This window comes from Rhinichthys klamathensis, unplaced genomic scaffold (genome assembly GCF_029890125.1).
Source record: "Rhinichthys klamathensis goyatoka isolate OS25496 unplaced genomic scaffold, OSU_Roscu_1.1 h1tg000277l_1, whole genome shotgun sequence".
Lineage (NCBI taxonomy): Eukaryota > Metazoa > Chordata > Actinopteri > Cypriniformes > Leuciscidae > Rhinichthys > Rhinichthys klamathensis.
The window spans coordinates 922,550-936,552 of record NW_026606796.1 but is presented as its reverse complement, the minus strand read 5'-3'; the positions used below and the strand labels follow the sequence as shown (position 1 = coordinate 936,552).

Genomic DNA, 14,003 nt, shown 5'->3' with positions numbered 1-14,003 from the left:
TTGCATGCAGATCTGCACATTTTCCTTCAACTTTGACCTAAATTAGACTTCAATCGAAAAGGCTCAAATCCGCATAGGCCTTGGTAGCTTTCATTTATTTTATTTCATTGTCTATTATCAGAACAGATTACAAAATCCAAAGGTGCTCCATCTTATCTGTCATTACAGTCGAATGTCAAAGTTCAGCTGTGATGTTCTTCCTAAACTGCGGTGATAATGATGCTGAGGCAAATGAGGTAAGAAAACAGTGTGTGTTCATAAGGTCATGTTGTGTCATGCTTCACTGAGGCTGAAAGGTGTTAATAGGAAGTGTGACATGGGTAGACCTTGCTAACAAGGGTTTTAGGGTCCAAGTGGCCTCCCTGATGGTCATTTTAACCTGCAAAGTTGTAAATGATGGGTTGAATCAGCAAAATGTAACCGCAAACTACCACAGACAAATATTTATTTCACTGAAAATCTGGTAAATGGCAAAAGGATCTTAGCGACAATATGTCTACCTGAAGTTTGCACCTTTTACACCGCATGCAATTCAATGTCACACTGACCAGCAAAGGCAAATGTCATAGTCCACCTTTCACACTAGCACTGTGTAGTTTCATATTTGCATGTGCTTCTCAGCATGCAGGCATTACAGAACAGACTTGTGAATCTTGTGCAACGCACATTTTCTTCACAGGATTTTATTGTATAGCCATGATTCTGTTTTTGTTCAGTCATTTGTATTATCAGGGAACAGATAACAGCAATTGGTTCAAAGGTCACTCATGTGCTTGTTTTATTGGACCTGAGACCATGCCTTTCTCCTCAGTCGTCTTGTGGCTTTAGCAAACCTGGGCAAGGGACTGTCTTTCAGGACCTTTTCCTCCAGTTCCATCACCTGACGGACACACCGGACTCCTGCAGGTTACCCAGGTACTTGCTTCTAAAAAGCCTGAGCTTCTGTCTTTATTTGTTGAATTTTATATCCATATACCAATACATGTGAACATAATATTACACATAACACTGAGCAGTTGATGTTTTTGGTGTACTGATATACATTTGCATTTATTGTAATGCATGTTTAAAACTAATAGGGATGTTTTTATGTTTAACATATAAGTAGGTTTTGTAACCATAGAGGAAAATGCAGAGGTGATTTGAGTCAGAGTTCTGATGAATACAATGACTCTTAACATAGGTTTGAGTTTGCGGGCCATGCTCAAAAACCAAAACCAGACTTTGATTGTTGCATTCTCAGAGCATACTCTTAATAATAAGGGTGGATATATCTATAAAAGAACATTTCTTTGTACCTTTTACAAAGGATAGTTGATGCTTTTGAGACTGGAAAAGATGATATAACCATTGCTAGACTTTGGCCTCCATAAATGGATGGCTAGGCAGATAATGTACTAAATCCAATAGCATTATTATAATAGCCATGTGTGTAATACTGTAGGCCATGTCGAATACTAGAGAAACAGCACCTGGAGGATGTCAAGAAGGAATTTCACTGCTTTTCAAAAAAAGCATTTGTCATAATTGTCTCTAACAGCCAGACACTTTAGTATTTTTGTCAATTGGACTGTACCGTGCCCTTCAACCTTTGAACAAACCGATTTGTCTCATCAATATCTTCTAATCAGCACAGCATCAAAACAGTGCTTATGTGATTACAGGAACCTTGAATTTCCTGTAAATTCCACTACTGTAAACATAGAAGTAAATTATGTGTTATGTGAAACAGCCCCTCCATATTATTCCTCCATATATTATTTTCAAAACTGTTTTATTTTTTTCAGCTGCTCCAACAGACCCAGTACATTATGCAGTTCTTGTTGGAGTTCCTTTTTACCCCGCTGTCCACTTCAGGACTGGTGTTTCTGTTCAGCCTCGCAGCTGTAGCCCTGGTCCATCTCAACACCAGGCCGAAACCACTGCAGTCACCCACAGACCTCAACCAGCAGACTGTGGGCGTAGCGGTGAGTGCATTAATTTGTCAGTTGAACGATAATATGCACTTTTGAAGCAATATAATATATTATAAATCAATAATTTCTCTTTTTAAAACATCTCGTAAATGCTTTGGTCCAGGGGTGCCCAATCCTTCTCCTGCCGATCAACTGTCCTGCACAGTTCATCTCCAACCCTAATCAAACACACCTGATGGTCTTCAGGATCACTTGAAAATTAAAGGCAGATGTGTTTGATAAGGGTTGGAGATGAACTGTGCAGGACAGTTGATCGGCAGAAGCAGGATTGGGGACCCCTGCTTTAGTCCAACTGCAACTGTACCAGTTTAGTTTTGCGAATTAAGCGGCACATGTAAAAGTAGTTAAAGCATTAGCATTCTGGTGTGACTTTCTAATAAGATCAGTATTTGGAATGTGCACTGGAAGCCAAGAGAAAAAAAAAGGAAAAGCCTGGAGAACAAGGTGGAACCAGAGGGATTAAGAACCAGGATGACGGTGCAGGCTCTGAGGACTAAGGTGGAGCCAGAGGATGGAGGACCCTGGTGGAGTCCAAGGGGTGGAGGGCCCAGTCACAGCCAAAGGCCTGGAAGTCCGTGGTAGAGCCAGCAAGTCAACAGACCAAGTTGGAGCCGGAGGAACGAGGGACCCTGGTAGTCCACGGTGAAGCCGGAGGGAACGATGAGCCACAGTGAAGGAGACAGGTCAAAGGGCCAAGGTGGAGTCATGGGGTCGAAAGACTGTAGTGGAGCTGGAGGGTCAAAAGGACTGATCTGTGGCCAAGAGTCATTTGACCACAGTGGGATGGGCTGGCCAGGAGACCATGATCGCACGGTGAAGCTGGAGGCTCAGATGAAGCCAGCGAAAACTGGCACAGTGGAGGGGCGGAGCCAGGGAACCAATGGAGCCGATGGAGGGGCAGAACCAGGGAGCTGGGTGGAACCAGCGGAGATGAAGGAACTAGGAGGCTGGGCTGGACCAGCGGAGACAAAGGAGGACAGATATGGCGACAGGCTAGATATGTCTCCGGGACATTTACACTAATTGAGTGTCCATGGCAGGCGTGGGCTCTGAACCATCAAACGAAAAAGGGATCTGATGTTTTAATCCTTCACTGAGTAAATAAACAGACATAATGAGGAACTAAACTAGAAACAGGTGAACAGAAACCATGGTAATCTGTAACCATGGAAACAAACTAGCACATGAGAACCAAGGTAACAAAGGAAACAGGAACGTACAAACTAAGAGTTCTATGAACAGAAACCAAGTGAGAATGTGACAATGGTATGTGTACTGCACAATATGTGTCCTGTATCACTTCGTGAGGTTCTTGTGTCTGATTTTGTATGTTTTTATTTATGATTTTTAGGGTATGTTTACATGACACCGTTTTCAGCTGAAAACTTTTTATGCGTTTTGGCTGTTCATTTATACGCCAACAGTGTTTTGGGGACCTGAAAACGGATGCTTTTGAAAACAGTTTCAAAGTGCAAGGTTTTGAAACGACGCCTTTACTGTATCCATGTAAACAACAAAAATGTGAATTTTTGAAAACGGTGACGTCATGCACATGCCTATTACATGTTCATGCATATGTATTATGTGTTCGCGGAGTGTTTCTTGACAAAGTGACATCGCCAACTACTGGCCTGGCATTCATAATGCAGCCTTTTTAGTCATTTTCGCAGATCAGTGTGAACGGGGATTGTTTTGACAACGTTGTCGTCTGTTTTTAGTACATCATTGTCGTGTAAGCATACCCTATATGTCTTTTATAGTAGCGCTTCAATGGTTTGATATCTAGCTATTTTTATTTACAGAATGGTGCTAGAAAAACAGCACTTTTGAAAGGTGACAACTTGATCTCGTTCTTGTATGAGGATGCCAAAACTCTATATGAGGTTTTTCAAAGAGGACTACGTGTCTCAGGTAAGAGGTCATTAGGGTAAAAATTTACAGCATCACAGAATATTGGTATTCTTTTTTTAGAAATGAAACTAAGTACTACGTTCAAGATAGCTATATGGGTTAGTTCACATCCCTGGTGCATCTAATCGGACATCCACTCACTTTAACATGATCTGTGTTCTGTTAACATGGTCTGTGTGACATTTTATCTTTACCATGTAGGAAATGGACCATGCTTGGGGTACAGAAAGAAGGGGCAACCTTATCAGTGGCTTAAATACAAACAGGTATTTGTACCAGCCACAAACAGAATCTATTTGCCCACAATTAACGAGAGAGGACAACTCAGGTCTTTGTTCCAATCCTTGCCTCTGATTGTCTCAGGTTTCAGACAGAGCTGAGTTCTTGGGGTCTGGACTTCTCCACCGGGGCCAAAAGTCATCACAAGAATCATTTATTGGCATCTTCGCCCAGAACCGGCCAGAGGTGACATAATGAGTCTAAATATTTGCAATATATCATACTGCAAAACATCAGGATTATTGTCTTATTTTCACTTTAAAAATATCTAACCCTCTTAAAACTGCATAAGATAAGGCTTGTTTATTTTCATTTATGCAATAAACAACATAAAACATATGTGGCAAAATAACAGTCAGTAAAACAAGGCTATACACACTCTATATGCTAATGCAGTAGTGACACTCCAGTGTACTGTACATATACCTCTAAAACCTCTCTTCCCGCTTTTCAGTGGATTATCTCAGAGCTGGCCTGCTATACCTATTCCATGGTGGCAGTGCCTCTTTACGACACCTTGGGACCTGAGGCTCTTGTGTTCATCATTAATAGAGGTACTTAAGCCTGCTTGCTTGCATGCTTCATTAGAGGTGTTGGTCAAAGCAGCTTTAAGGATCACACCTGCTGAACCGCTGATTTATAATCCTTCAGAAGAAGACTTTTTTTTTGTGAACTTAGTGACCTTTCTACCGGTTCAAGCTGCTTTGTTTACCTTTACATAATTATATAACTTGTTTTCTGTTTCTCCAATGAAATAGAAAGTTTAATAAGCATAGTAAGCCATTTGTAGGTTGATTTCTTGAAAATTCTGTGGCTCTGTGGAGCAGAGCGATTATAACTTTGCTCTGTTTGTTTCAATAATCTGACAACGTGACAATATCAACATATCAAAAGTTTGGGGGAAACCTGCTTGAAATTCTTTGTTGTTCTTTTTGGTGTCAGTTGCAAATTACAATTGTCATCCTTAAATTTATCTTTAATTAAGAATATTGCTATATTATTGCTAAATATACACTACAGTTCCACAGTTTGTGGTGGGTATGATTTTTTTTGATGAAGTCTCCTATGGTCACCAAGGTTGCATTTATTTGATTAAAAATACAATAAAATTAGTAATTGTCAGAATTATGTTTTAATTATGTTCAGTTTATCTGTGTTTTATGGGCCGTTTACACAACACCATTTTAAATAAAAAATGGAAAACTTTTTATGCATTTTTGCCATTAATTTACACGACAACGGCAGTTTGGGGGCCTGAAAGGCGATCTTTTGAAAACGTTTTAAAGTGTACGTTTTTGAAAATGAGACCGTTATCTTCTCTGTGTAAACAACAAAAATGCAAATTTGTGAAAACTGTGATGCCATGCGCATGCAAATTACGTGTTCAGTCGATAGGCGTATAGTGCTTCTTTTTTTTTCTTTTTACAAAGTGACATCGCCAACTACTGGCCTGGCATGCATAATACAGTGGTTTTAGTCATTTTAACTGATCCGTTTGAATGGGGATCGCTTTGACAATGTTGTTGTCTGTACGTGAAAAAAAAAAAACTTTTTAGTACATCATTGTCATGTAAACATACCTTAGTTTGTTTTTGTTCTGTTACTGTTTGCCTGTGTTCCCATGGTTACTGATTAAGTTACGCACCTGTTTCATGTTATGTTGATTGTCTAACCCTGTGTATTCTCCGAGCTCTTTGTTCAGTGTCGTCTATGTGTTTAGTTGGTTGTATTTTCTATGATTTTGATACCTTGTAAATTCTCCTTCGTGTTCCTAGTTGCATTTATCAAAGACTGCTTTTGTTTATACTTCATTGTCATTCGAATTTTGCATCCACACGTGACAATAATATCATGTTTTTTTGTTTTAATATATTTATTCCTGTGATGGCAAAGATTTTCAGCAGCCTTCAGTTTCACATGATCCTTCTGAAATCATTCTAATATGCTGATTTTGCGCTCAAGAAACATTTCAGCATTATCAATATCAATGTTGAAAACAGTTGTGCTTTCAGGATTCTTTGATGAATACAAAGTTCAAAAGAAGAGCATGTAGAAAAATCTTTTTGTAACATTATAAATGAATTTCCTGTCACTTTTGATCAAATAAATCCATATTTGCTGAACAAAACTATTAATTTCTTAACAACATCTGAACTTACTGAAGCCAAACTTTTGAACTGTAGTGGAATATCTTTACCTTTATGCCTTTAACTTCCTCATTTAATATGTTTAATTTCAGGTATTTTTTAGTATTTAATGCCACAGTAATTGTGTGCTACATTGGACCTTGATAAGTAATCTCTTTCTCTCTGCAGCAAAGATATCTACAGTGATATGCGATAAGCAGGATAAAGCAGAAACGCTGCTAGAAAACTGTGAAAAAAACCTCACAGACGTTTTGAAAACCATCATCCTCTTGGACCCCTATGATGCCGCATTGATTGATAGAGGTTCTAAGAGTGGTGTGGACATCCTGTCTCTGAAAGATGTAGAGGTACACTGACAGCGCTCTCTGATCAGTATAAATAATAAAACAATAAAACAAAATATTAAAGGCTCTTATATCTTTCAATGTCCCAGAACACAACATATTTTTTAAAACCATTTGTGCTTTTTTAGGCCTTGGGAAAGAACAACCATCGCAGGCCTGTTGTAAGTAATGGGTTAATTATGAACTTAGTAAATAGTATTTATTAATGTATTTGACAAACTCAATGTGCTTTGAATTTTTTTCCAGCCACCAAAGCCAGAAGACCTAAGTATTATTTGCTTTACCAGTGGAACCACAGGTAAGTGTGATGCAATTTCTTCTATTCTGCTTCATGACCACAAAGCGCAACAGGCCACATTTATATCTGTGAAGTCAGTGTTGTTCCACCACTAGTAAATATTGTGGTGAGTTCTAAGTGTATGAGCTTTAATTCTGTATTCTCTGCTTCAGGGGATCCAAAGGGAGCCATGCTGACCCATGAAAATGTGGTATCAGATGCATCCGGCGTGGTTAAGACCTTTGAGGTGCTGTATACAGTGATGGCTACATGATTTTTAAGTCTCTATGGGATTGTAGATTTTTAATGTTGGATGCCTTACCCATGTTTCTTCAGAGTGTTTTTGTTCCCGTTCCATCCGACGTGTCCATCTCGTTTTTGCCGCTGGCGCACATGTTTGAAAGAGTTGTACAGGTAAGCCGCTCTTTCATATCTGACTCTCACCGTCATCTTCGATGAAACACTGTTGAAGAACTTTCAAATTTTCAATGTCATGTACTAGAGTCTTTTATAAATCACATAGATGGATTTCTTTTGCAGAAGAAGAACACTGAAGTCATGCTTGCTTGTTCTTGTCAATGTGTATCAGACAGTGCTGTACGGTGTAGGGGGAAGAGTTGGGTTTTTCCAAGGTGATATCAGACTTCTTCCAGACGACATGAAAGCTCTGCAGCCCACTGTATTCCCAGTGGTTCCACGTCTTCTGAATCGTGTTTATGACAAGGTTTGAAGCTACATAAAGCTACGTTGCCAAATATACATGGCCTGGTATAATGTTTTATAGATGGGCCTTAATCGTGTCTATGTATTGATGAAGATAAGACTTAGACGAGTTTTTTAGTGGCTCTTTTTGCAGGTTACATTATACCAGTAGATGGTGAAAAGTAACTTTATCATTGAAAACACTGATTTATCCATTAATCATTGCTCATTCAACCAATTCATTCAAAAATAATGATTTATTCAGGAACGAGACACCACTACACAGCGTTGCTCTGAGATGCTTGACGGTTGATTATGCTGTGACTTAAAAAAAAAGAAGAAGAAAGTATTTTGGTTGACAGAGCAGAAATAGTAATTGAGCATATTTTGTCTAAAATGTTATTCAATATTAACTTATTTTTATTCAAATTTAAGGTATTGACTAACTAACTAAATAAATGTATGTGTTACTAAAGGCTAATGTCTAATTTATTAAAAGGTGATTACCTTGCAGTACTCAGATTATGGACTAATAAAAGAAGTGTGTGGACACAGCAGTAAAATAAACCAGCCAATCAACACTTTGTTCTGCAGCTTATCATTTATTGCATTGTCTAAACTCACACTTATATTAAAGAGATAATTTTTACTGTCACACAATTTGAGGTCATTCACCTTCATAGTGCAAACATGTTGGATGTGTTACCCACCAAGGTTCAACACTTAAGAGTTTGAGGTATATGCTTTTTAATAAAATGCTCTAAACGTCTTTCACTGTCCACTTTCTGCTGCCTTCTCAGGTTCAGAGTGGGGCCAAGACTCCATTTAAGAAATGGCTTCTGAACTTTGCCATTGAGAGGAAATGTGCAGAGGTCAAGCAGGGCATTATCAGGAATGACAGCATATGGGACAAACTCATCTTTCACAAAGTGCAGGTATCCCCAACAGACTAGTTGGGAGGGTTTTTGAATGTATTGGGGAAGAGTGGTGCTCCTGTGAGGAATGGTTCTGAAAACTTCTGACATATTTTCTGCAGGAGTCTCTAGGGGGCCGCGTGAGGGTGATGGTGACGGGGGCCGCTCCCATTTCTCCATCGGTTCTCACTTTTCTTCGGGCAAGCCTCGGGTGCCAGGTAAGAAAGGAAGAAATGGGAGTATGACACCAAAAGCCAATGAATATATGACTTCTGTTTTAGCTTGAATTCTCTATGGTAATAAAAGAGAATATGATGCAGTTGTGCTTTACCGTGTACATACTAAACATGGGCACTGTCAAAGAAGGGTGTGTATGTGTGTGTATTGATCTGGTGTCACAATGACCCAGTTCTGACCCCTTTATTCCTGGCCTGCTTCCAGATATTTGAGGCATACGGCCAGACTGAATGCACTGCGGCCTGCTCTTTCACCATACCAGGAGATTGGAATACTGGTGGGTTCCTGTGATTGAATTATTATTATTTTTCATTAAACATCACTGAGCACTGATTTCGATTTCATACGATTGATTCAGGGCATGTTGGAGTTCCTATTCCATGTAATATTGTCAAACTGGTTGACGTTGAGGAAATGAATTACTTCACATCCAATGGTGAAGGAGAGGTAATGTAACATCATTTTATAAATCATAAACCACTATGTAATTAAAACTTCTCATAGCTTTGGTATTTCATTTCAGGTTTGTGTCAAAGGGAAGAATGTGTTCATCGGATATCTCAATGACCCAGAAAAGACAGCAGAGGCTTTGGACAAAGATGGATGGCTGCACACTGGAGATATCGGCAAATGGCTGCCTGTGAGATCCCTCTTTTAGAAGGAGATATGATATTTATCTTTTATATTGTTACTTTTTAAGATTCTTCTTTCAAGGGGGTCATGACATGAATTTTTTTTTATTATTTTAATGTTCCTTGAAGAGCTCAATTAAATACATTGTTTATGAGGAGGAAATTTTAAGCTATGAAACTCGCAGAATGTTTTAATGGTACAAAGACCTCTTTTTTTTTTAAATGCATTTGGCAGACGCTTTTATCCAAAGCGACTTACATTGCATTTCAAGGTACAGATTATACTTTTTTTTTAATCAGTTCTTGCTTTCCCTGGGAATTGAACCCATGACCTTGGCGTTGCAAGCGCTAATGCTCCACTGTTTGAGCTACAGGAAAACTTATATGCTAAAAGATCAAGGCAAATTTGATTTCTCATGCCATGACCCCTTTAAATAATGCAGCTTGGAAGGACTGGAATGCATAGACCTATTATGTTATGATATCAGCAAGTAGCCAAAATCACAAAATGCAAAGCTGAATTCAATATGTACATAATCTTAGCTTCATGCTATCAAATAGCCCTTATGACCACTAGTCCCTCTACTTCATTAGCCAGGTTAACATATCCAATGCGTAAAGGCAATGATACATTTTAAATTGAAAGAGTCTTAATCTTATTGCATTTAATTTGAAATAATATCATGCCAGTAAACTCAAAGAAATAATTAATTACCCTGATTTTCTCTAAAATGCATTAATAAACACAACTGTTCAAAGGTTTGGGGTCAGTAAGCAATTTTATTCAGCAATTATGCATTAAATTGATCAGAAGTGACAGTGAATACATTCATAATGTTACAAAAGATTTCAGTTTCAAATTAATGCTGTTTGTTTAAACATTCTTTTTATAAAAAAAATCCATGAAAAATTAAACACAGTTTCCACAAAACATTAAGCAACACAACTGTTTTCAACATTGATAATAAGAAATGTTTCTGTGCACCAAATCAGCATATTAGAATGATTTCTGAAGGGTCATGTGACTGAATACTGAAGTAAGTTATTTTAAATTGTATTAATATTTCACAATATTGCGTTTTTTCTTTTGGATCAAATAAATGCAGGCTGACTGAGAATAAAAGACTTCTTTCAAAAACATTAAGAAATCTTACTGATTCCTATCCTTTGAATGGTAGTGTGTTTGAAAGTCCGATAGTTCACTTGCTCTGGTCCGGACCAAATAATCTTTTTTTTTTTTTTTTTTTACGGTTCGCTTTCACACTGCTCTTTTTGCAAGTGAACCAAAATGTGTAAACAAAACCACACGTGTGCTAAGGTCGTCCATTCATTGGACAAGGATTCTCAAGTAGGGAAATCAGGAAGTGCAAAAAAGGCTCAGCATGGAGATATTTCGTACTGCAATATTTGTTATTTTACTAATTTTGTGTTATATTCTGTACAAACGCAATATGAAGAAACTGCGCAGAAGACGGATAAGGTATACAGTTTTGATTCATAGAGAGGGGCTATGTTCACACATTCAAATAATGAGATTCTTATTGTATATACTGCTAACAAGTGCTGTCAATGTTAACGCTTGCGATTTAAGTTTGTCCAGTTTAACGCAGCGTCATCCTTGTAACTATTATATGAACTGCAAAAGCTTTTTTTTGCATCTATGCGCGATTAGACTAAAGAGAACGCGCTGTATGTGAATGTCCTGATGCACACACTCATTCATTGATTCATTCCATTCCAATGATGCACACACACGACGCGCAACAGTATCGTGTGGCCAGACAGCGCGCCGGAATGGAATTCTCTTTCGCACTTGAACAACAATAACACAAACCATTATGCCAAAATCTCCGACTACGGAAGCCTTTTAACTCAAAGGCACAGTGCTTTCTTGCAATTGGGTCGGTTCATGTTCACACCGTAAACGAACCGTACCAGAGTTCGTTTGGAAGCGTACCGAGACCACCTCTTCAGCTGGGTCTCGGTTCGTTTGTTTGGTCCACACCAGAGTTCGATTGCTGTATTCACACCTGCCCAAAAGGTCCGCACCAAGGGGGGAAACGAACTAGAGTTCGATTCAATCGAACCAAACAAGGCAGGTGTGAATACACCCTAAGGGTGTATTCACACCAGGAAAGTCCGATAGTTCACTTGCTTTGGTCCGGACCAAATACATTTTTTTTTTTTTTTTGTTGGTACGGTTCGCTTTCACACTGCTCTTTTTGCAAGTGAACCAAAATTTGTAAACAAAACCACACGTGTGCTAAGGTCGTCCATTCATTGGACAAGGATTCTCAAGTAGGGAAATCAGGAAGTGCAAAAAAGACTCAGCATGGAGATATTTCATACTGCAATATTTGTTATTTTACTAATTTTGTGTTATTCTGTACAAACGCAATATGAAGAAACTGCGCAGAAGACGGATAAGGTATAAAGTTTTCATTCATAGAGAGGCGCTATGTTCACACATTCAAATAATGAGATTCTTATTGTATACTGCTAACAAGTGCTGTCAATGTTAACGCTTGCGATATCGTTACATTATATGAACTGCAAAAGCTTTTTTTGCATCTATGCGCGATTAGACTAAAGAGAACGCTCTGTATGTGAATGTCCTGATGCACACACTCATTCATTCATTCCATTCCAATGACGCACACACACGACGCGCAGAAAGACGCGCAACAGTATCGTGTGGCCAGACAGCGCGCCGGAATGGAATTCTCTTTCGCACTTGCACAACAATAACACAAACCATTATGCCAAAATCTCCGACTACGGAAGTCTGTTAACTCAAAGGCGCAGTGCTTTCTTGCAATTGGGTCGGTTCATGTTCACACCGTAAACGAACCGTACCAGAGTTCGTTTGGAACCGTACCGAGACCACCTCTTCAGCTGGGTCTCGGTTCGGTTGTTTGGTCCGCACCCGAGTTCGATTGCTGTATTCACACCTGCCCAAAAGGTCCGCACCAAGGGGGGAAACGAACTAGAGTTCGATTCAATCGAACCAAACAAGGCAGGTGTGAATACACCCTAAGAAAGAGTAAAAAGATGTCATTTTAATGTGGAAGTTATTTTTTGTGTTCACTTTACCAGAGTGGAGTGTTGAAGATAATTGACAGGAAGAAGAATATCTTCAAACTGGCCCAAGGTGAATACATTGCACCGGAAAAAATTGAAAACGTTTACATTCGAAGTGCTCCAGTCGCCCAAGTGTTTGTGCATGGTGACAGTTTACAGGTAACATTAATATAAATACCTTGCTTTTTCTGATGATAAAAATGGCTGGTCTTTCATTTTAGTATTATGTAGCCTAATATCATTAATTTAATGTGTCCAGTCCTCTTTGGTGGCCATAGTGGTGCCAGACCCTGAAATATTGCCAGGTTTTGCAGAAAAACTGGGAGTGAAAGGTTCACTAGAGGAGCTATGTAAAAATCAGGTATGCTTATGCTACATACTTTTACATACCTTTGAAAATACATACAAGACTTGCAAAGGATTCAATCTAAAGGATTTATGCTAGCTTACTTGTGCAACACTTCCAAAATATTTACATTATACGTTTAAACATGTATATCATACAGCAAGTGCTCAATACACTTCATCTTTTAATAGGAACTCAAGAAAGCAATCATCTCTGACCTCAACAAGCTGGGACGTGGAGCTGGGCTGAAGTCCTTTGAACAAGTAAGCACTTTTATGATTCATTAGGCTATTATTAGCAACAATCAATGTTAAGACACTTGTATGTATATAGGCCATATGCGGTGCATGCATATAGCATAAAATCATTGTAGAAAAGACAGACTGTGGAAAGTCTTCTTATGCATTTTTCCCCATTAAACTAAAAGAAAACAACATGGCTAATATAGGTTTGTTCTCTTTTCTTCAAGGTAAAAGACCTGTACCTGCATCCCGAAATGTTCACTATAGAAAACGGTCTTCTCACTCCAACACTGAAAGCCAAACGGGCAGATCTCATTAAATTCTTCAAAGTTCAGATTGAGAGTCTTTATGCGAACATGCACTAAAAAAAGCTGGGGATATCCTGTGGAGTGCTGTTTGTGTTATGTTGTTATATTTGCTCAAAGATTAAAATATTTTATTAGCATTGCACTGCATCAACCTTCTCTATAATATGTGCTCGTGATACTTTCATTGTCTGTCAAAAAGAAATACATGCTTTTTCTAGATATATTATTATAAAACAAATGTACAAACAGCCTTACAAGATTTAATGAATATCAAAGAATGTTAATTTATTAAGAAAATGTGAAAACATTAATCAATGTTGTAAAGTTGTCAATGAAACAAACTTTGTTGTTGTTTTCCATTGAAAATACGAAGGAAATAAAACGAAGAAATTATTTTACAGATCATGGTTGTTTATTTGTTTCTGAAAACTGCAGCGAGGTTGACATACAAAACAAGCCATCAAAAATAAAAATACAATTATTTTAACTATATAAACAACTTAGGTAATTTGCATGACAAAGACCTTGTTACAACTGGAAAAAAGGCTTTGCATAATCAGTGCGAGCATCAACGTACAAGAGCAAGCGAGAGAGAAAGGCAAGAAGA

At 38.4% G+C, this 14,003-nt stretch overlaps 1 protein-coding gene across 1 annotated transcript; it reads left to right on the top strand.

The window, feature by feature from the left end:
- The first annotated feature begins 708 nt into the window (after positions 1-708).
- acsl5 (acyl-CoA synthetase long chain family member 5) lies at positions 709-13,615 on the top strand. Its single transcript, XM_056268783.1, has 21 exons — positions 709-915; positions 1,788-1,967; positions 3,779-3,887; positions 4,089-4,153; positions 4,251-4,352; positions 4,621-4,720; positions 6,482-6,660; positions 6,786-6,818; positions 6,904-6,955; positions 7,108-7,181; positions 7,271-7,348; positions 7,524-7,658; positions 8,437-8,571; positions 8,673-8,768; positions 8,992-9,064; positions 9,146-9,234; positions 9,311-9,427; positions 12,516-12,659; positions 12,760-12,861; positions 13,038-13,109; positions 13,316-13,615. The coding sequence occupies exons 2-21, from the start codon at positions 1,812-1,814 to the stop codon at positions 13,451-13,453; spliced, it is 2,049 nt and encodes a 682-aa protein (XP_056124758.1). The 5' UTR covers positions 709-915; positions 1,788-1,811; the 3' UTR covers positions 13,454-13,615.
- The last annotated feature ends 388 nt before the right edge of the window (positions 13,616-14,003 follow it).